This window comes from Camellia sinensis, chromosome 15, assembly GCF_055761805.1.
Source record: "Camellia sinensis isolate YWXY chromosome 15, ASM5576180v1, whole genome shotgun sequence".
Lineage (NCBI taxonomy): Eukaryota > Viridiplantae > Streptophyta > Magnoliopsida > Ericales > Theaceae > Camellia > Camellia sinensis.
In genome coordinates this window covers 45,507,348-45,531,603 of record NC_138975.1, presented here as the reverse complement: position 1 = coordinate 45,531,603, position 24,256 = coordinate 45,507,348, and the positions used below count along the sequence as shown (strand labels likewise).

Genomic DNA, 24,256 nt, shown 5'->3' with positions numbered 1-24,256 from the left:
TGCGACGGCAAATGTTGACTTTTGCAACGGCGTTTTACTATCGCCTATAATATGTATTGAGACTTTTTGCGACGGTAGTGTTGTACCGTCGCTAAAATTTTATTTGAGATGGCAAAAAAATGCTGTCGTGAATTTTTTTTTTTTTTTTTTTTTTTTTTGCGACGACATGACCTCTGTCGCCAAAATTCTTTTGCGACAACATTGCCTATGTCGCCAAAAAAAAAATACATTTTAGCTCTAATGTTTTTTGCGATGATGTGGTGCCATCGCAAAATAAAAAAAAGAAAAAAAAAAAAAAAAAAAAAAAACTGCAATAAAATTATTAAAAATATTCAAATTACATGTATTAAATGAAAAAAATTGAAAAAAATATCAGTAATTGCATAATAATATAAAAATTTCTGTATAGAAATAACAATAACTCCGTAATACAAAATATTCTTGCATTCATAACTAGAATCAGCAAAATTACCCCACTACATAATGTTGCATAATACATATATAACATTTAAATACATAAGGTTGTTCACAATTCAAAAAAACATGAACTAAAAACAAAAGTTTTCCTCATCATTCTCTGTGGGTAACAAAAACAAAAGTTAATCGTATTCTTCACAAGCATGCATTCCACAAGAAGCAAACTCCTACTTGGAAAATATCTGAAAACAAAAAAAAAATTAATTAATGACAATATAATTATGTGTTAATATGTTAATTACAAAAAAACATAAAAATTTAACTGCTATACAATTACAAAAATAATTAAGTAAATAATTTTGCCTATACCAAAATCTGGCTCTAACTCCCAAACCGGGAACCCGATTCGAGTCTCGTCTTCTCCCACAAGTCTCTCGTGCCTAGGCGGTCATGTATGCTAAGTTTCGTGATAATCCAAAGCTGTTTGGTGATTTTGGGGCGTCAACACCTTGAATTCAAAGTTTCTTAAGGAACTAATTTGCCTAGATCGAAATTCGGTTTTAACTCCCAAACCGGGAACATGATTCGAGTCTTGTCTTCTCCCACAAGTTTCTCGTGCTTAGCTGGTCGTGTGTGCCAAGTTTCGTACTAATCCGACGCCGTTTGGTGATTTTGGGACATCAACACCTAGAATTCTAAATTTCTTAAGGAACTAGTTTGCCTAGACCAAAATTCAGCTCTAACTCCCAAACCAGGAACCTGATTCGAGTCCTGTCTTCTCCCACAAGTTTCTCGTGCTTAGCCGGTCGTGTGTGCCAAGTTTCGTGCTAATCCGACGCCGTTTGGTGATTTTGGGGCATCAACACCTAGAATTCTAAATTTCTTAAGGAACTAGTTTGCCTAGACCAAAATTCGGCTCTAACTCCCAAACCAGGAACCTGATTCGAGTCCTGTCTTCTCCCACAAGTCTCTCATGCCTAGGCGGTCATGTGTGCCAAGTTTCATGTTAATCTAAAGTCGTTTTGTGATTTTGGGGCGTCAACACCTCGAATTCTAAGTTTCTTAAGGAACTAATTTGCCTAGACTGAAATCCAGCTCTAACTCTCGAACCGGGAACTTGATTCGAGTCTCGCCTTCTCACACAAGTCTCTTGTGCCTAAGCGATCATGTGTGCCAAGTTTCGTGCTAATCCAACACCGTTTGGTGATTTTTGGGTGTCAACACCTCGAATTCTAAGTTTTTTAAGGAACTAGTTTGTCTAGACCGAAATTCGGCTCTAACTCTCAAACCGGGAACCTGATTCGAGTCTCGTCTTCTACCACATGTCTCTCGTGCCTAGGCGGTCATGTGTGCCAAGTATTGTGCTAATCCGACGCCGTTGGGTGATTTTGGGGGTCAACACCTCGAATTCTAAGTTTCTTAAAGAAATAGTTTGCCTCTGGCCCTAACTCCCAAACCGGGAACCCGATTTGAGTCTCGTCTTCTCCCACAAGTCTCTCATGCCTAAGCGTCGTGTGTGCCAAGTGTCGTGATAATCCGATGTTCTTTTGTGATTTTGGGGCGTCAACACCTCGAATTCTAAGTTTCTTAAGGAACTAGCTTGCCTAGACGAAAATCCGGTTCTAACTCCCAAACGGGAACCCGATTCAAGTCCTATCTTCTCCCACAAGTCTCTCATGCCTAGGAGGTCGTGTGTGCCAAGTTTCATACTAATCCGATGTCGTTTGGTGATTTTGGAGCATCAACACCTCGAATTCTAAGTTTCTTAAACTTGCATCATCAGAGACGCTCGTGTGTGCCAAGTTTTATTTTCATGACTCAAACTTGCATCATCAGAGATGTAAAGGCAAGCCCTAGCATATACCAATCCAGATGAGAATTATGTGGTGTGAATTAGAACTTCTAAAGGAATATGTCAACTAACATCACATTTATCATATACCCTATGGTGGAAATGGCAAGTGACAATCCAACGTAACAGTATAACAAATTGCTGGACGAATCAATTGGGCAAATGCCTATAAACTATTTGGTTTTGAATGTTTGAATTATATTGCCTAGACAATATGACAGAATAAGTTTACCAATCTACTAAGGTTTTAGCGCCCACGATGAACGAATGCCTTATCCATCCTCCTATACGATGTATGTACTCAAACAAGACATTGTGTTGCTCAACAACATTCCATTAGACTTAAACCAAACAGGCCATGTTATGGGATTGATAAATGATAGAAACTCATGCATAAATGAGTTATATTATACCTGGTGCCAAGATGTTAAAGCAGACGAACCAATAAACTTTTGTTGGAGAAACTGGAACACATCCACCACGCACTCCCTTTCCATAGATGTAGTTTACTTTTGGTTCATATGGTTGTCCATCAGGGTAGAATGCAAGCCCACGAAAAGCACAATGGCCTGCATACTTGGGCTCTGAGAATCCCATCCACTTGGCGATTGGAGAGCGGATTCCATCGCAGCCAATCACAATCTGTCGAAAAAAAGTTTTGAACTCCAAGAATTTAATTATTTTGCCCAAACAGTTAAAGAAAAAGATCTAAAGTATTATATCCATAAATTAAATTAAGACACAAAACAATTTCTATGATACAATCTAATGATCAAACTCTTTGTTGATGTCTAAAATAGGCTCAACAGAGAGATGCATTAAATGAACTGAAAAGAAGTTGACCTTCGCAAATAGCTTTGTCCCATTCATGAGTTCCAATAAAGTTTCACCTGATTCGCTTCTTTCAATCTTTGCTAATTTTGAGGAAAAACTAATTGCATCCGGTGGTAGTTGATTGGCAAGAGTCTCTAGAAATATCCTCCTCTCCACAGCACGAACCTCTTGGCTATGGCATCATCATGTAATTATTAGAAAAATTTTGATGTGTTTCGTTGTGACCAAGAACAACAAAGAGATAACTAGAATTGTTACCTTTTATCTTCGTCTTTGAACCTAAATATGCATAGCTCTATTCCATCTTCTGATTTTACTGACATCCTGCACAGCTGATGCCATGAAAAAGTTCAGGAGAAAAAGAATACACAGACACACCCAAAAAAAAAAAGAAGGAAAGAGGAAAGGAAAGAAAGCTCCTTATGCTTGTGCTTTTAGTTATCCTTATATTTAACCTCGACAAGTTTACCAACACAAAGTAAGCACAAATGATAAAAACCATTTGTATGATTCAAACATTTCTAGACTCGATGACATCCCAAAGTGATTAATGCTATAAACTTCCAAATTTGCCAATATGTGCACTGTTTTCTAGACTCTTGAAATATTTCTTGTGCATCAAGTGCATCTCATTTGCATTCAAGCATGCCAACAGAAGTATGTCATTCACTTACCTTATTGCAACAAATTACATTAAGCAAGCAGCCTCTAATTTTAATTAATATGTTGGAATATTTTGGGGGCGTCAACACCTCAATATTTAAGGAAACATGTTAACAATGTGAGGGCATTAATGGCAGCAAAACCATATGAAGTTTAAGCTGCAAAGTGGATCCCACTGTTTATTTGTGCACATTGACACTAGGCATAAGGAAATACAATATTCATAATGCGTTAGTACTTGTGCAATGCAATTACTCTCTAACAAAGCTAAACTTTTAACAAAAGATTCCAACCCTCAATATTATGAAATAATCAGAGTAAAGCTTTTGCATTATTTTCGCAAAGGAATTAGACATAGCTATATCACAGTACATAAGAAAATCCACCAACAAAATAAAAACTTATTTCAATCCTAATTTCCATATTAGGGGGAGCAAAAAAAAAAAAAAAAGAAGAGGAAAGCAACAGTTGCCTCTCTATAAACAGTTTAATTAGTCAAATAAATGGAAAGCACAGAGCAAAACAACACATAAGAAAACCCACCAACATATATATATATATATATGTGTGTGTGCGCGCGCGCGCGCATACAAATTGACAACATGTACATATATCTCTTCACCTTTAAGCAGCCAAAAAATTCAATCAAAATTAGCCCCTCTTTTATAACTAGGTGTCGGGGCTCTTGACTAATACCAGAACCTTGAAGTTAAAAACAAAAATGATAAGGTTCATTAATTGAGATTAATAATTTATTATATTTATATATATATATATATATATTATAAATGCAATATATGTTAAAATGATCGGTTTTGATTTAATTCAATACATAGAATACTTGAATCGATACCAAATCAAAAATAAAATAAAAATCAAATTAAAAAATCACACAAACCAATTCATGTGCTTTTGTTAGCATATGAACTTCATATTTGGCCTACCCAACTGGGTTTCTCAAGGGATATTTTGGCAGAACCATGTGGACTTGTTCATGCACTCCATGTGTTTGTTAATTTGTTTTGAAAGAGACCCATTTCTTGTTATGTGCCTTGAATAATCTGTTGGAATGTTAGGAAGAGGATTTACTTGTCAAAGGGGAGCCTTTAGTTGCATTTTTCTATGATCTATCATGCTTTATCTTAGTTTTCTATTTCAATACAATGGTGGTGTGCTACAGAGATGATGGCCTTGTTCAGATTAGGGAACAATGCCACCAAACTCTGTATATCATGACAGAAGAAGGCTTACCAAAGAGAAGAACAAGCACACAAAAAAAACACTCGCAAAGCAACGAGAAAGACCCAATGTCGACCATGGCGAATGACCCAACGACAAAGGTATAGGCAAAGGTATCTGAGACGTCGCACCGCCGCTGCTGCTGCCGCTGTTAGCCGTCGTCACTCGCTGCTCATCATCGTCACTGGCTGTTCGCCGTCGTCCATCCTTGCTACTGCTGCCACTGACGCTGCTTGTAGTCGCGAGAGAGAGAGAGAGAGAGAGAGATAGTATTGGGGATTTTTGAAATTGGGGATTTTTCGTTTAGGGGATTGGGGATTTGAGATCGTGAGAAACAAAAGGAAATGGGGGAATTCGGATAGAAAGAACGAGAAAACGAAAAGAAAAAGAAGAAAAGAAGAGGAGAGTTAGGATAGGCAAACGACGTCGTTTTATTTATTTTTTGTTAAAGTAATTTTTTTTTTAACTTTTCATTTTTTTTAGTTAATAAGGTTGAAAATTTATTTGTTTTATTTTTATTTTAATGAATAAAAATTTATTATTTTTTATTTCGTAGAAGTAGGGATAATATTTTAATGAAAAATATTTTTCGTTAAAATAAAGTTAATTTTTTGTGGTTAATGAAAAATATTTTTCTGTAGCCCATTTGTTTTGGTTACTAAAAATCAGCAACTAATATTTTGTGGTAGAGAAAAGGGAGCAGCAGTAGTGATAAAGGTGGTGGATAAGAGGTGACGGTGGTGGTGGTGGTGGTGGTGGTGGTGGTGGTGGTGATGGCGAAGGAGATTAGTAGTGAAGTTGTGGTAGTGGTAAAGGATATAGAGTGGCGGTGGTGGAGGAGAGGTAATGGTAGTAGTAGTGGCAATAGTAATGGTGGTGGTAGTGGAGTGGTGGCGATAGCGGTAGTAATGGTAGTCGTAGAGGTGGAGTGGCAACAATGGTAGTAGTGGTGGTAGTGGAATGACATTTGCAGTAGTGGTGAAGGTGGTAGAGGAGATGGGTGGTGAGAGAGAGAGAGATGAGTGAGAGACAGACAGAGAAGATAGATAGAGACAGAGACAGAGTGATGAGCAAGAGAGAGACAAAGTGGTCACTAAAAGTGTATTTTCTTGTAGTGGATCGATAAATCGAGAGGGAGCTCGGTAAATAGAGAAGAGGGGGAAGAGAGTGAGCAAGGTGAACACAGTGGGGGAGAGACAGACAGATAAATATATAGACAGACAGAGAGAGAAAAAAAAAGATAGAAAAGTAATGGGTAAAAGAAAGAAACAAGAGATGAGCGAGAGATAGACAAAGAGAGAGAGAAAGAGAGAGAAAAGAGATGAACGAGAGAGAGACATAGAAAAAGACAGAGAAGAGAGATGAGTAAGAGAGAGATTGAGAGAAGAGAGATGAGCGAGACAGACAGAGAGAGAAGAGAGATGAGCGAGAGAAGAGAGATAAGCAAGAGAGATAGATAGAAGAGAGATGAGCGAGAGAGACAGAGAGAGAAGAGAAATGAGAGAGATAAAGAGAAAAGAGATGAGCGAGAGGCATAGAGAGAAAGAGACGGACAAATAGACAGACAGACAGGGAAAAGTGATAAGTGAGAGAGAGAAAGAGAAAGAGAGACAGGACAGAGACAGAAAGACAGGAAGATGAAAAAATAGGTGAAAAGAGAAATGTTATATCAAAAGAGTAAGATAACGTCTTTTTTTTAAAAAAAAAAAATTTGCGACAGAAAAGTACCGTTGCATTTATTCAAATCATTTTGTGATTGTATATATATGAAACTGTCTTATGTTTGGTTTGGATTTCTAGAGTGATTTTGGGAAAAAAAATTTAGAAAATTTGTTTGGTTTGTAAATTTTCCAAAACAATTTTCAAAATCACTTTCTCTCTCTTACTTATCAATCAATCACTTTTTCTCTCTCCTCTCTCATTCTCAATCACTTTTTTTCTCACACACATCTACTCAATTATAACAAAATATCAAATCATTCCAAACTCTCAAACTCTAAAATTACTTTCAAAATACACAACCAAACAAACCAAAAAAAATTCTTAACTCTTTCCCCAAAACAATTTTTAAAAACTACTCTCCCAAAAACAAACCAAACAAGCCCATAATATTTTTTTTACCTTTTTTTTTTTTTGCAACGGACCCATTACAATCGCAAAAAATTCTTCTTCTTTTTTTTTTGCGATTATAGCTGGTGTTGTAGCAAAAACTCTATTTTTTCGCGAAAGCAATCTCTACCGTCACAAATACTCTCATTTTTCGAGACAAAAATTTTTGTCGTCGCAAATACTCTCTTTTTTTACGACAGTAATTTTTTCCGTTGCAAATACTCTCATTTTTCGAGACAGCATTTTCTGTCATCGTAAATACTCTACTTTTTCGCGACAGCAAGTTGTGTCGTCGCACAAGGTCACTTTTTGAGACGACAAGTGTGCTGTCGCAAATGCTTCAATCTTTTAGGTCTACTTTTCTTGTAGTGAAAATACGTTTTCATTAGCATAAATAAAAGTATATTGATGTCAAGCAAAAAAATACAAGAGTGTATCATTATTTTCTAATTAAAAAAGGGCCAACATAAGAGTCGAGTAATGTGATACTAATTTTTTTAATTATGTAAATTGATTATTCAAATTTTTAGTTGTATGGAAGTAAAATCCTGAGTGTTCTTGGGTGAATAAAATTCTGAGTTGAGTAATGTGACAATTAGAATTTATAATGAACACCAATGAAAATAATAATATATATATATATATATATTGTAGAAAATCAATTTACATAAAAAAAATTAATATAAAGTATTTTACGTCAAAACAAACAGAGTTTAAGGTGATATGATAAAACTGAAAACTGAAAAAGTAACTTCAAAAAATCGAATGCTGAATTGTTAAACTGGAATAAAAAATGATAAATTTTTTTGAGTAAGTTACAAATACACCCCTTAAGATTTGTGGGGCGGACTTCGATAGGTGCCATTTTATTTATCAAATCTATCCCTTTATTCACTTGTCCTTCCCCTAGAGTGCTTGAAGCGCTGGCAGTTCGAGAGGCCTTACAGCAGGTATTGATTGGCCAACATCGTAATATCATTGTCGAAGGTGATGCTAAGACAGTATATCAAAGCCTTAATGGTGCTATGCAACCTCCTCAAGACATTGCCGTAATTGTGCAAGACTGTCGAACATTAAGTCTTTCTTTCCATTCAGTCTGTTTTCGTTTTGTTCCGCGTATTTATAATGGTGTAGCGCATGATATTGTGCACCATGCTCTGTCAATTGATCAGGCTAGAGTGTGAGACATTTGTTTTCCATCCTGGTGTTTACACTCCCATCAATCTGATATAGGGCCGCTAGACCAATTGCAATTATCTCATGAATAAAACTATTCTTTCTTTGGCAAAAAAAAAAAAAAGATTTGCTTAAAATACTGATTGGTGGTCCACTAACCTAATCCTTTTGGGTCCAGGCTCGGCCCTGGCCATAGGCCCACAAGGCCATGGCTTAGGGCCCATCAAAACAGGTCCAAAATAGGGCCCCTTCCTATTATAAGTTAGTATAATATGTTAGGTATGTTTTATGTCTAAAAAAATTAAAAAAAAAGAAGCCCAAACTAACTTAATTTTTTTGACCCATTAAAAGGCCAACAGTTAAGGCCCAGCCCAATAGTTTGAAAGGCCCATTTTTTCTAATTCCTAACCCTGTCTTCTCTTAATCCAACCTTCCATACATTTGTTTGATAGCACATACCAGCAATCCAAGACGAAGCAGCAGCAAGTAGGTAATTTTTTTTTTCTATTCAATTAATTAAATATTTATCTTGTCTTTTGCACAATTAATTGCTATTATAATATTAGTATTTACATCATCAAGAATAATTTATTTAAGTTTAATATTTCACATAACATAATTTAAAAATTTTGTGTTTTGTTAAGTTGTGGTGCTTTTGTTTTGAATTTTGATTTAAAAAAATATTTTGATCTCAGCACAGCAAGCACATGTAAATATTTTTTTTCTATTCAATTAATTAAATATTTATCTTGTCTTTTGCACAATTAATTGCTATTATAATATTGGTATTTACATCATCAAGAAGAATTTATTTAAGTTTAATAGTTCACATCACATAATTTAAAAGTTGTGTTTTGTTAAGTTGTGATGCTCTTGTTTTGAATTTGATTTTAAAAAATATTTTGATCTCAGCACAGCAAGCACAGGTAAATATTTTTTTTTCTATTCAATTAATTAAATATTTGTCTTGTCTTTTACACAATTAATTGCTATTATAATATTGGTATTTACATCATCAAGAAGAATTTGTTTAAGTTTAATAGTTCACATCATATAATTTAAAAGTTTTGTATTTTGTTAAGTGGTGGTGCTCTTATTTTGAATTTTGATTTAAAAAAATATTTTGATCTCAGCACAACAAGCACAGGTAAATATTTTTTTTTCTATTCAATTAATTAAATATTTATCTTGTTTTTTGTACAATTAATTGTTATTATAATAATGGTATTTACATCATCAAGAAGAATTTGTTTAAGTACAATAGTTCACATCACATAATTTAAAAGTTTTATGTTTTGTTAAGTGGTGGTGCTCTTGTTTTGAATTTTGATCTAAAAAAAGTTGCGTTTTGTTAAGTGGTGATACTTACTAGTTGTTATAATATAATGCTAAGTATTTTTTGTGATTTTAATACAAATCTTTTATCCTTTACCTTAAATTTTTTTTTTTTCACTCAATAAAAAAAAATGTGAAGACCTCCAGAAATTTAGTAGTTGGTTAATGGCTTTAGGCCTCGAAAATCACAGGACTAGGCCTGTTTGGGTCAAGTATGTTTGGTGGCTGCAGAAATGTACATATGTGCATATAGAGTGTGTAAACTCACACACTTATTCCCCATCAGTTTTGTGCATTACTCCATCAATTTTACAGGAGTAATTGACTGCATTTGTTATTAGCCTTCATGGCTGAGAGGCTCCTTACCTCTCCCCCATTGTGTATGAAATGAGGTCATTTTCCTTGGTTACACATAGAAATTTTTGCTCTCATGTTATAGTCAGTTTGCTCCTATAATATTATTCTTTCTGTGTGAGAGAGTGTTGCAGTTGTCAGTTCGGCAGAACTAACAAAAGGTGCTTCTGCGTTAGCAGGTTCCAAACTGCTGTATTTTAAAAGACAGACACCAACATATCTCTAGCACCAACGGTGAGGCGGAGAATCTGTTTTAAGGAGATTATGGTATCATATAGGCTTCAGTTTGATTTCTTTTCTTGTCTTGTCTTGTTATGTATTTCTGTTCATCTAATTGTAATTTCTAGCATGAGTTCTTATTCTATAATTTAAATTATTAAATATAAATCTGTTTGTTTTATTTAATTACAGAATTTGTACAACATAAATTTTGTTTAGAAAGGGGTTAAGGTAAGTCTACTGTAAAAAATTAAGTTAGCTTCTTGTAAGGGCATGGCAAATGTGCAAAAAATTTAAGTTTGCTTATGCTAAATTACTACTCAAATGATTTTTTACATAAATGTTATCAAAAATAATTAATAGAATGGACCCTCTTGTGTAATATGTGAAATAATTGATAGCCATCACATGTATATATTGTAGACATACTTATAAAATAGTGACTCAGTATGAGAATTATTCAAATTTAAGGGTCTATTATAGTAATTTTGAAAAAAAATAACTGGGAGGTGCCATGGCCGCATCGCTCTCATCTCGCCTCACCGTTCTCTTCCATTATGGGTCATTTGGGCTGCAACTATATGAGCTTTATTTCGGCCTACATAACTTTAAAGTTGAGTCAGCTTGACATGTGTTTTCAGCTTAATTGCAACATTTATTTATTTATTTTTTAAATTTTATTTTATATATGTCCTGATATGACTTTGAATGAATTTTAATGGTTACATATAGTGGTGTTGATGCCCCTACCACACATGGTTATGTGACTAGTTTTGTGGGTAATTCTATGTATTGTGTTACATTTGAAATAATAAATACTAAAAGTATAAATTGAACTGCTCTTTATGCTAAAGTTGCTTGTCTAATTGATGAGAATATGAGTTGATGGCGAAATGAAATTTAAGCGTATTTTAAAAAGTTGATTTTTAAATCAAATTATTTCTATGCTTTTTTATATGTTTTTAAAAAAACAATTAAAAAAAATAAAAAAATCAACTTTTATTTTTTAGTCCTGGGGACCCCGAGTGGGGGTGATCCCAGCACCCCCACCTCCAGTGGGGGCTGTGACTTGCAGATCCAAAAAAAAAAAAAATTATTGATTCAATCACAAAATAATGGGGGTGTTGGGGTCACCCACTTGAGTTCAACTCATTTTTCTTTATATTTATGCTATGAAGCAGAATAATGAAGGACATTCCATTGGGCCCAATTTAGTACAATGATCAGTGGATCTGGAAGTTCACTAAACCATGAATAATGTTTTAGAGCATTAAATTGGGAGTTTTAGAGTATCATTAATGATGTGGTACAGTAGCCCCCAACAAAGTCATGTAATATTTTGGTTTGAGTTTGTTTTTTTTTTTTTTTTAAGCTCATTAAATCTATTTGTGGTCCAAAAATTAATGGGATGAATCACCAGTCCTAAACCATGGTGGTTTCACTGTTAAGTTAGCTTATCACATAGCAAAAGAGTGTGAACTAACTGATGGGACATCGTCGAATTCAGAGCTGATTCGGGAATTCTGGAAAACTGTGTTGGATATTTGCTTAGCAAAAGAGTGTGAACTAACTGATGGGACATCGTCGAATTCAGAGCTGATTCGGGAATTCTGGAAAGAAAGAAGCTTCATATCCCCACTGGGGGGTTGACCCCCAGTGAGGTGTCGGCCCCGGATTGGTCTAAAAAAAAAAATTGTTTTTTTTTTTTTTTTTTTTTAAGTTTTCAGCCAGTGGGGGCGCGCCACGTCACTGGGGGCGCGACCCCCACTGGGTGTATGGATCACGGCTGTTCTGGAAAACTGTGTTGACGATGCAAATATCCAACAAGTCAGTTATTAACCTAACATGAACGGTGCTGTTGTGTATGAGCACAACACCGGGTAGTAAGTTTATAAGGGTAATTATTTAATACTTTCGGAGTATGGACATGTTGTGTTTTATAAAGTTTTGATTAGTGAAGAGACATAAAAACTCACGATTTATGTTAGAGATGGGAGAACAACATGGGACTAATTAATTGGTAATTGGTTTGGAGTATGGACACGTGATACTCCGGGAGTATTGAATAATTTCCAAATTTATAGAGGTATCTTTTGAATTTATCTTTAGGATTCAAACTTTTTATATTGTAAAATTTATCACGTAGATCTTTTATAAATATATATATATATATATATTAAATCAGTTATAACAAGATTACATTTATATTTTAAAAAAATAAACAGTTAACATAATTTTAATGATTTTTTTAAAAATAATTATGGTCTGATCATTTGGAATACGCATGTCTAATTAACCTCATTTTTATATGAATTATATATTTAATGAATCCTAAAATATAAACGGTTCAAATAATTAAAATAAAATCGAGACAAACCTCAACCAGGGCATCCCTTGTCTGTGTTGTATTGTAATATAATTTTCATTTTTTAAAATTTTATTCCCTTATTGATTGTGAATTTTAATAACACCTTGTTTGGTTTTTAGTTTTCAAGAAGAATTTTCTGTGTTTTAAATTTGTATCTATGTATTTTTAATGATTTTTAAAATATTTTAGTTAATTTTTTTTTTTTAATTTTTAGATCCACTTAATCTTAATATACTGAAAAAGTAAAAAAATTGTAAGAAAATCTTTAAAAAATTTATTGAATACAACAAAATAAGAATTTTTTCTATACCTATATTTTTTGTATTTGGTTTTTTTTTTTAATTTCACAAATATTATACTTTTTAAGCGTATTTAGATTAAGTGTATCTAAAAAATAAAAATATTGTGTAAAATATTAAAAAAACTCATTAAAAACAAAAAAAAATATAGAAAATAAAAAAACTCAATTTTATTAAAATGTAATAAATTACACTAAGTATAATTAATTCAAATTTTTATTTTTACTTGTTTTAACACATGCTTTAAAGGTATATGTTAAGAAAACATTAAATGAAATACAATTACTTCTATTTACGTACAAAATAATAAAAGCTTTTAAAACTGTGAGGATTAAAGAATTATTTTTTATATAAAGACTAAAATACCCCTTTTCTATTTTCCCAAAGTTCATCCCTTAATTTCCCTTTTATTATTTTAGTATATTATATTTATAATTTCTTTTTTTCAATATGCAACACACGGTGATTATATAATTCTAAATAAATTGTTTTTACTTATTTGGTTTATTATTTTTTGAAATAAATTGAAATGTATTTTTACTCTTATTTCTATTTTTGTATATATTGTCAATGGATTGATTTTATTTTATTTTTGGTTATGATATTATAGCATTAATAAATAGAAAATTTTAATTGTAAGTGATGGTCATCAATGCATTTCAAGGAATTGTTTGGATTTAAATGAGCTTTCAAATGAAGAAAATATTATTATTTGATGTGATTTATAAATTTATTTTTTTACTTATAAATTGTATTAAAAGTGGTGAAAATGTTAAAACAAGTTTTGAGATCAAGAAAAAAAAAACTATAAATTTTGTAAAAAGTGTCTTGTATTATTTATTTATTTATTTATTTATTTATTGGTGTCCTGAGGACATTCAGATGCCGTTTGGTAATACTTACGTTTTCAATTTATATTTATAAAAATTTTAAAAACTCAAATAAAAACTTGTTTGGTAAAATTTTGATTTATAAATCAATGGTCTCACTTTATAAATTTGGCCAAAAAATGTAAACTCAAAAAATGAGTTTATGTTTTGAGTTTTGAATTTTTTTATTTTATCACCCAACATTAGCTACCACCCGCTACTATTTTCCACCACCATCTTCCACCACCACCACCCACCATCCACCCCCTACCACCACCTGCCACCACCACTCACCACCCACCACCCACCACCACCCACCACCGCCACCCCCCACCCACCTGCCACCCACTCGCCGCCGCCACCACCACCCACCCCTCCCTCGCCGCCACCACCACCGCCACCACCACCACCACCACCACCACCCACCTGTCACCCACCTGCCACTACCATCCACCGCTCGCCACCCACTTGCCACCACCATCCATCACCCGCCACCACCAGCCACCCACCACCCACTACCACCACCACCACTATCCACTCGCTACCACCCACTACCCGCTACTGTTACCCACCCACCTACCACTACCTGCCACCTACCGACTACCACCACCCACTCGTCACTACTTGCCACCACCCGCCATCCGTCACCCACCTGCCACCACCACCCACCACCCACTACCCACCACCCGCCACCACTACCACCACCACCCACTCGCCACCACCCGCCACCGTCACCCACCCACCCACCCACCCACCACCACCACCACCACCCGCCATCCGTCACCCACCTGCCACTACCACCCACCATCACCACCACCACCCACTCGTTACCACTCGCCATCGTCACCTACACACCCACCACCACCCGCCATCCGCCACCCACCTGCCACCACCACCTGCCACCACCACTCACTTGCTACCACCCGCCACTGTCTCCCACCCACCCACCCACCACTACCACCACCACCACCCACTCGCTACTATTTTCCACCACCGTCTTCCGCCACCACCATCCGCCATCATTTTCCACCACCGTCTTCCACCGCCACCACTTGTTTCCACCCACCACTTGCCATTTCTCACTCTTTTTTATATTTTTAATTTTTTTAAAACATTTTGTCTAAACCAAACGCGTTTGTAGTTTATGTTTTTCTAAAAATAAATAAAAAATAAACAAAAATCAGTTTATAAAATTTATATAAATATAAACTGAAAACGTAAACGTTACCAAACAGACGGGAAGTTTTTTCAACGTGTGCTCTCTTAGGCACGTATTAAGATGATTTAACAATATTACATATTGATTAACTCATGCATTTTAATGTAAAATATACAAAATTTTAAAGTTCTTATCCTGAGAACACATCTTGACAAAATTATTAAGAGTAGAGGTTGACAGAGATGAATTTTGTTAACAAGTGCGTTATAACACTTGTTAAGAATTTTGAATAGTTTTTTTATATTTTTTATACTAAAGTATGAATTGGAAAAAAAGAAAAAATTAAAGAAAAAGAATACAACATTCATTAACTAAATCCTAAAATTAGCAATTAATGCCATAAATGTAGATTTAATACATTTTGAATTAGATTTTATTTTAACGTGTATTCTTAATTCAAGTTTAAAAAAAAAAATTAAAAAAAAGCAAAAAAGACTAGTAAATAAACATTTGCAAAACCTGCCCTCAAAGTAACACAATTGAAATTCATTACATTAATGAATTGCAAACATAACTGATGATATCTAAAATTTAGTACCAAATTTTAATTTTTGTAGCATTATTAATAGTTTTTACCTCTTTTATTGTTGAACATTTTTTTTTAGGGTCAATTGGTAGGAGAATTATTACAAATATGTGAAACATTATATCAAATCATACAATTAAAGTCTAATAATACAATGAAAGTCTAACAATTAAGGTCAAATTATACAATTAAAGCTGCAATCTTACCCCAGAAAATAACACTACATAACCATTAGGTCATAGGAGTCCAGCAATTAATACCTTTCTGCTTAATTTTTATAGTAATGCTACGGCCCCATATATTACGTCCAGAATTTTACCCACAGCAACATTGTATGACTCAATTCATTTTATAATAGGACTTATATTACACTAATTCAATCCCAACTGCACAAACACTTCACCCAAAAAAATATGGGAGAATAACTCTGAGTCCATAGCATTACGGTAATTTTTATTTTGCTTGAATGGCCATCTAATCATCATTTTGAAACTCTAAAATTCATGATCGTCTATCATTACTAGTAAGACACATTGTGAAAATATAGAATGAATTACATAGTGTATCGAGAGTTTGAATCGCCACCTCAATTTATTCTCTCTCAACTTATCTTAAGAGAGAATAGATCAAATCATTTCAATCTATTCTCTCTCCAGATAAGTTGAGAGATAGTAGATTGAGATGGTTTGGTTATATATAACGGAAACCATCAACGGTAATAGTGAAGAGATGTGATACAGTAATGGTAAATGGGGGTAAATGGTAGTTATAACGATCCTGGTTTAAACTCGACCTGTTCATTATTTTGGATCTAATATTTTTTGTCTTAATGGTTGGTCATGTCTCCATTCGTCTTATTCCTTGTTGAGTTTGGTTATTGGAGTGTCGTTGTTGCATTTGGAACAGGTTGAGAGTTAGTTTTTCAAAACTATTGCTGCTCAGATTTTAGCTTGTTCACTCAAGAAAACTTTCTTGCGCTAGAGCGAACTTTGAGAACTTTTAGTACTTTTGCAGGTCTGCAAAATTACTAAGAGTATGGCATTCCTTACTCGAGTGGTGTGGCTTATGCTCGAGCGGTCTTGGCTCGGGCGGTCATTCTTGCGCTTAAGCGGTCTTTTGGAAATTTCAGTACTTTTGTAGGCTTGCAAAAGTACTGGAAATGTGGTGCTCTTCGCTCGAGCGGTCACTTTGTTTGCTTAAGCAGTCTCTCTTTTTGTGTCTGGTCGCTCGAGCGATGTTTTGGTTGCTCGAGCAGTCTGCGTATATATCAGTCTATAAAAGTCACTTTTTGAGTCACTTTTTCGTTTCTCTCTCTTTCTCTAAACATTTCAAAACCCTAAATCTAGACCTTCTCTCTTTAAAACTCATCTTCAACCTCTAAATACTCTCAATTTATTGATCTCTATACCATAGTCCCTTTGTTAAAGGTAGAGCGCACCAAAAACTTCATTCTAATCGAAGCAAAGTTATATTTCGGCTTGGTCGAGGTTTCTCAACTCTCTCTCTCTCGTCTTCTAGCTTTGAGGTAGGGATTTCTCTACACTTTTGTATGATTTTTAACTTGGTTATTTGTCTTTTTAAAGAAATCTTGATATTGAGAATTTTTGAACAAATCTAGGGTTTTGGTTTGAAATTAAAAGAGAGGTTTTCAAATGGGTTCTTAAAAATGATTTTGGAATTGTGAATGTGGTTGAGTTGTGGTAAAATGATGAATTTTTATTCTTGGAATTGATTTATAAAGAAAAAGGAATTTCGCCCTAAATTGTGAATATTTGATTTTGTAAAAAGGAAATGGAAATGATGTGGGTTTTATGGAATTGAAATGATAATGATGATGGTGATGGAGTTGGATATGTATTATCGCTCCCGTCTTGAGATTTGGATAGTATAACTTTATTGAAAATTATTTATCTGTTTAGAGATATCTGTTTTGGGCTATCGATGGAGGATAGATGTGATTGTTGTAGGAATGACGTGAGAATTAGGTGAATTGAAACTACTTTCTCATTCATTTGCATTGAGCATTGTTACATATTTAACACATTGAAAATGTACTTTGTCTTGAGAAAAATGAGTGAATACCTTGGTAAATATGGGTAGGGGTGTAGTTGTGGAATCATATTGGCTTGTGTGTCCTTGGTGAAAGTCCAGAAACCTGCGTGGATAAGTACCCAGTCTTCTGGTTAATATTGATAAAAATTGCAATTGGTAGTGCTTGTAGCCTACTTGCAGACACGTCCTAAAGATTCTTAATGTTGTATCCACTGCCTTATTTTCTATTGAAAATGAAATGATTTCATGAATTGTGATATAAACTTGGCATTGCATGGGTTTTTGGAAAAAGATATGAAATGTTTTGGCACAAGCATTGCATATGCATTCACTTTATAACTCTGTTAAGATTCATACACTGTGTTAGAGTATCTTTACTGGGTTTTGGCTCACTTGATGTGAAAAACCATTTCTAAGTGCTGATGATATGCCTCCGCAAAGGCCGTAGGTTGGGAGGACTTAGAGCCAAGAGCTTCTTTTTTTATTCTAATCAGAGCTTCTTTTGTTATTGTTGTTATTGTGGTAAGCGTGGCATGCCTAGACGGTAATAAGTGCTGTTATCGGATGATGGCACAGGAAGAAGGGGTTGGTTAGGCCAATGTGGCCGAACCAGTTGGTCAATAGGCCATGGGTGCTTTAGCCCGTGAGATGACCAGAGCTTTGCGGGAATCCATGGACATTCTCAAAGCTGAGAATCAAGTCCAGGCCCAGGTTGTGGAAGCAGGGCCATCGTTTGTGAAGAGGAAGTTCTTTCGGTTGAATCCAAATGAGTTTTTGAGGGATCCAAAAGAGCCACTGAAGGCTGATGAGTGGCTAGAGCAGATGGTGAAGACGTTTGAGATTCTTGACATCGAGGACAGTGGCTTGAGAGTGACCTTGGCATCCTTCTAGTTGAAAAGAGATGGGGATCAGTGGTGGAAGTATGTGCGTGGACGCATTAGGTTCACTTAGGAGGCTTTTGTCAACGCTTTCTAGGACAAGTTTTTGCCTTTCACTATTAGGGAGAAGTTGATGGAGTAGTTTTTGAAGCTTAAGCAGTTTAACACACCGGTGGCCGAGTTTTAGGCTGCCTTTACCAGTTATTCGAGGTTTACACTAGAACTAGTGGCGACGGAGGAACGCCGTTGTTTGGAGTTTGAGAAGAAGTTGAGGACCGAACTCCTTTTCAAGGTGGTCATGCCCATGGGTAAGGATTACGGTCGTCTTACGGAGGCGGTGACTCACTTAGAGACCGTGATTTAGACTGAACAAGAGAGGATGAGGGCTCCAGGCAAAGGAGTCAGGAGGTTCAGGGAAAGACTCGGGACAATAAGAGACAGAGGGATTCTAATCCACAGTAGTCTTAGGGAGCGCAATCTAGGTCCACTTTCCAAATACCGAGTTCGGGTATTGTGAGAGGTGGTCAGGGAGGGATCACTTTCTTTAAGTGTGGTTAGCCAGGCCACAAGTCTGTAGTTTGCCCACAAAGGGGTGGAGAGCAAGAGCTTGTGCCGTTTTCGGTTCGTTCTCAAAGCCAGAGTGAAGGAAGAGGGCAATCGCCTACTTGTTATCAATGTGGGCAGTCAGGGCACTTGATGAGGTTTTCCCTCAAGCAGGTGGCACATTTGGTTCGAGGAAAACACAGAGCCATCAGCTTACACTGTCAGCACAAGCCTCGAGGGCCAATCAGGAAGCCTCTTTGGCTTAGTCCGTGTTTCAGACTTATGCTCCATGGGGTGAGCAGGTAGAGCAAAGACCTACGGGGCGTGTGTATGCTGTTACCATGCCATATTTGTTGCCAGCACCTTCGATAGTGAGAGACAACTTCTTGTTGTGTAATCCTATTGCCAATGTGTTGATTGATACTAGTGTATCATATTCTTTCATTTCCTCTGCGTTCGCATTAGCATTGCGGTTAGAAGTGGCTCAGTTAGCATCTCCATTTAGGGTAGAGTCACTTGTTGGTGGTGATGTTGTGTTAGACCAGGGGTGTCAGGGTTGTGAGATGGAGGTTGCCATTCGCCGACTTCCTTTTGCTTTTGTGTTGATTGACATGTTGAGTTTTGATGTTATTTTGGGCATGGAATAGTTGTCATTCTATCGGGCCATTATAGACTATTACCGTCAGAGAGTTACGGTATGCACCTCGAGTGGTGATTGTTTTTATTTCCCGGGGGACCAAGTTGATAGAGCCTTGTTGCCAATGTGTGATCTGCATGGTCGGGATGAGCTTAGTCTCCTTCTTGCTACCTTTTTGGGTGTTGAGGGTAATGTGGTCCGAGTACAGTTGCCGAGGGTAATTTGTGAATACTCGAATGTCTTGCCCGAGGATCTCACTAGTTTACCACCTCACCGTGAGATTGAGTTCTCTATTGATTTAGTACCTGGCATGGCACCGATTTCTATGGTACCATATAGATTTTCACCTGCTAAGTTGAGTGAGTTGAAGATTCAACTCCAAGAATTATTAGATAAGGGCTTTATCTGCCCTACTACTTTTCCTTGGGGAGCACCGACTATCTTTGCCAAGAAGAAAGATGGCACATTACGACTTTGTATTGATTACCGAGAGTTGAATTGGGTAACTGTTAAGAACAAGTACCCATTACCTCATATAGATGACTTGTTTGACCAGTTAAAGGGGTCTTGTTGCTTTTTTAAAATAGACTTGAGATCGGGTTATCACCAATAAAGAGTGAAGGAGGAGGATATCTAGAAGACGACATTCTATATACGATATGGCCATTATGAGTTCCTAGTGATGCCTTTTGGGTTAACCAACGCACCAACTTTGTTTATGAATTTGATGAATTGGATTTTTCGTGAGTTCCTAGACTGTTTTGTTGTTGTCTTTCTTGATAACATTTTGATCTACTCATCCTCTAAAGAGGAACACGAGGAACATTTGTGGATTGTACTTGAATTACTTAGAGCTCACAAATTGTATGCTAAGTTCAGGAAGTGTGAGTTCTGGTTGAAGGAGGTGAAATTCTTAGGCTATGTGGTATCTAGGGAATGGGTGATTATCGATTCTTCCAAGATTGAGGCAGTGCAAGATTGAAAACAACCTAGGAATGCCTTTGAGATTTGGAGTTTCTTGGGGTTTGCCGGGTATTACCGTCATTTTGTGAAGGATTTCTCTAGATTAGAGTCACCGTTGACTAAACTGACGAGGAAGAGAATTAAGTTTGTATAGAGTGAGACTTGTGAGAAATCGTTTCAAGAATTTAAGGTTAGACTTACCACTGTTCCAGTATTGATTATTCCGAAAAGAGGTTTGGGCTACTTAGTGTATTGTGATGCGTCTCGGGAAGGTTTGGGTTGTGTCTTGATGTAAGAGGGGAATGTAGTAGCATATGGCTCACGGCAATTGAAAACACACGAGAGAAATTATTCTACTCATGACTTAGAGTTAGCAGCAGTAATCTTTGCCTTGGAAATTTAGAGACATTACTTGTATGGTGAGAGGCTTGAGGTATTCTCCGATCACAAGAGTTTGAAGTATCTATTTTCACGGAAAGATTTAAATTTGAGGTAAAGAAGGTGGATGAAATTTATGGAGGATTACGACTTCAAGTTGCATTATCATCTAGGGAAGGTTAATGTAGTGGAAGATGCCTTGAGTAGGAAATTCATTAATAGTGTAGCTAGTATTACCATCTGGGAATGGGAGATGTTGGGCACTATTGGCGAGTCTATTGAGTCGGCATCTTTGTTTACCATAATTGCACAACCTACACTTGTGAGCCGAGTTATAGAAGCATAGTGAGGTGATCACGAGGTAGAATCCATCCAGGAGAAGATATCTATAGGGAAGGTAGAGAAGGGCTTGAACGTGTATTCTGACTCTAGTGTTAGATATCTTGACAATCTTTTCGTACCAGAGTCTTGTAGAGAGGAGGTACTCCGAGAATTCCATCATTCACTCCTTATGGTACATCCAGGAGGCACAAAGACGTATCGCGACCTTAGTCGCCAACTTTCGTAGAGGGGGATGAAGAGAGACATAAGCTTGTTTGTATCGAGGTGTCTTACTTGTCAACATGTGAACGCTGAGCATTAGAGGCCAGTGGGTTACAACCCTTGTCTATAGTCAAGTGAAAGTGGGAGCATGTCATGATGGATTTTGTTGTGGGTTTTCCAAGGACTCAACGGGGTAATGATGTCGTGTAGGTGATAGTCAACTGGTTAACTAAGTCAACACACTTTATACCTATGCGCATGAGTGACTCGATAGATTATCTTACCCACATGTATATTAGGGACATAGTTCAACTTCATGGGGTCCTTGTGACTATTGTTTTAGATAGAGATCCGCGTTTTATGGCTCGGTTGTAGCAGAGCCAACAGAATGCCTTAGGCACTAGATTGACATTTAATACCGCCTCTCATCTTCAAACTGACGGGCAGTTAGAGCGTACCATTCAAATCTTGGAGGATATGCTCCAGGTTTGTGTTCTTGACTTTAAGGGGTCGTGAGAGAGGCACTTGCCTTTAGTGATGTTTGCTTACAATAATAACTTTCAGGCGAGTATCGGTGTGGCGCCGTTTGAGTCCTTGTATGGCTGACCGTATAGATCTCCCATGTGTTGGGCTGAGGTGGGTGACGCACTTATTTTAGGTCATGAGTTAGTCTGGAAAACAATGGAGAAGGTTGCACTTATCCATAAAAGGTTGGTTTCGGTTCAGAGTCATTAGAAGAGTTATGCTGACTGTAGAAGGAGACCGTTATCATTTGAGGTAGGAGATCACGTCTTCTTGAAAATATCTCTTAGACGGGGTTTGATGAGATTTGAGAAGAGCGAGAAGTTGTCTCCTAGATTTATTGGGAATTTTGAGATCTTAGAGTGCATTGGGGAGGTAGCTTATCCCTTTTGTCATAGTATGAACTCAAAGAGGGAAGTTGAAACGCTTTAAGAATCATCAAAATGCTATGGATTAGCATGTGACGACTCTTAACACAAGAAACTTGGCATAACGTCCGGCCAAGTTGAAGCAAATTAAGCCACTTTCTTTATATGTGTTGATCCAAGTTTTAAGCCAATTTTATTAAGCCTTGCCATTCTTTAGTCCATTTGTCCATGGTGATGTTAAAGTCCTCTAAACAAGAAGTAATGTCAAACGAGAGGTTTTTCTAAAGCATAAGAGAAAGACTATACCGTTGGCAATGAATCTTCGAAAAGATTAAGCCATTAAGAAGGAATCTTTCTTACATGTCTTGAATAACCTCAATCGGTTGAAATCATTCTCAAGAATGAAAGAGATGGATGGTGGATTGATTGTTAAACTTAGACTCTTAAACATAGAAATGAGTAAAGGAATGCTTGAAACAACATGCAACAAGTTATATATGCTAACGTATGAGACAACAAATGAACTAAACAAAACATGAACCAATGTAAAGGGCTTGGACAACCCTAAAACAACCCTTAACATATGAAAAACAAAGGCTAAAAGTTAATGAAAATAGCCTAAAAAGCTAGACAATAAAAAAAAGAATGAAGGTTAGTAAATAAGGATAAGGAGGGATGGCTAACCCCTCCACTTTTGAAGCTTCAAAACATGATTTTTGGCCCTTCAAAAACTCTAAAAATCAGTGTAGATATCAAAGAAAAAGAGTGGAACATGAAGGGTTTAAGCTATAGGTGAAGGTGTAGAAAGAGCAAGCTCTCTCTACCCTTTTGGTAGCTTTTCAAACCCACCTTGAAAACTTCAAATAAACTCGAAACAACACACAACATTAAGAATTATGAAGCATATAGAAGAAAAATGAAAGCAAGAGAGAAGAAAACATGCTTATACCTTTCAAGAGGTAAGCTTGTTGCTTGTGATTCAAACTTGGTTTCAACTCACTCTCAAGCTTGAATTATGCTTCTCCAAGATCAACCAAGGCTCTAGGGTGGTGAGACAAGGTTGTATATGGAGTATAAAGATGATACAAGGAAGCTAGGTTAGCTCAAGGATTGCTTGCAATGGAAGAAAGAGGGGGGAGAAGCTCTCAATGTGTATATAGGCTCTCTAAATTTTGTTCAACCCTTAAAACAATCACACAGCTTCGTTTTTATAGAATTCAAGCTCAAAAGGTGATAAATATCTTCAAAAATGGATAGCTGGCGGGCTCCCACCTAGAATAGTGTTTTTTGCCACCGAGGGCCGGCCGGCCATTCATAGCCACGGCCGGCAATCACTAATGCACAGCCGAGCTGTGATGCCCTCCCTTGTTTTTTTGGTTCAAACTCAGCTCAAAGTAAAAAAAGGTCCAAAAATGAAACTCACAGGTTCAAACAAGGTAAATGTTTAAGATTTGAGGTTATTTCGAGAGTCTGATTGAATCCGAATCGCTGCGAATTCAAAGCACACAATTCAAATTTCATCATTGAGTGTATCGAACCAAGCGCCTAAATCTTAAGGATAGTAAAAAATGGGATGTCTACACTTATTGTTTGGCCTTGCCGCCACCACTTTCCGGGGTTCATGACGTGTTTCATATCTGTATGCTTCAGAAGTATGAGCCGAATCTGTCACATGTGTTGGATTGGACCGAGTTAAAGGTAGATCAGGATGCCTGTTAGAGTCCTAGATACATGGGACCAAGTCTTGCGAGGCAAGACAATTCCATTGGTAAAGGTGTTGTAGAGACACCATGGTGTTGAGGATGCGACTTGGGAGCATAAGGCGGAAGTCCATGAGAAGTATCCGAACCTTTTTATTAATGTTTGAAACTTGTAATGAAAATCTTGTTATGT

The 24,256-nt window shown here is 36.4% G+C and overlaps 1 protein-coding gene across 1 annotated transcript; it reads right to left on the bottom strand.

The window, feature by feature from the left end:
- Positions 1–431: 431 nt before the first annotated feature.
- Positions 432–5,307, bottom strand: LOC114263335 (monooxygenase 2-like). Its single transcript, XM_082908711.1, has 5 exons — positions 5,018–5,307; positions 3,362–3,435; positions 3,113–3,275; positions 2,683–2,911; positions 432–659 (listed from the first exon to the last, which is right to left on the bottom strand). Exons 2-5 carry the CDS (start codon positions 3,424–3,426, stop codon positions 613–615), a joined length of 504 nt encoding a protein of 167 aa, XP_082764837.1. The 5' UTR covers positions 3,427–3,435; positions 5,018–5,307; the 3' UTR covers positions 432–612.
- Positions 5,308–24,256: the final 18,949 nt, after the last annotated feature.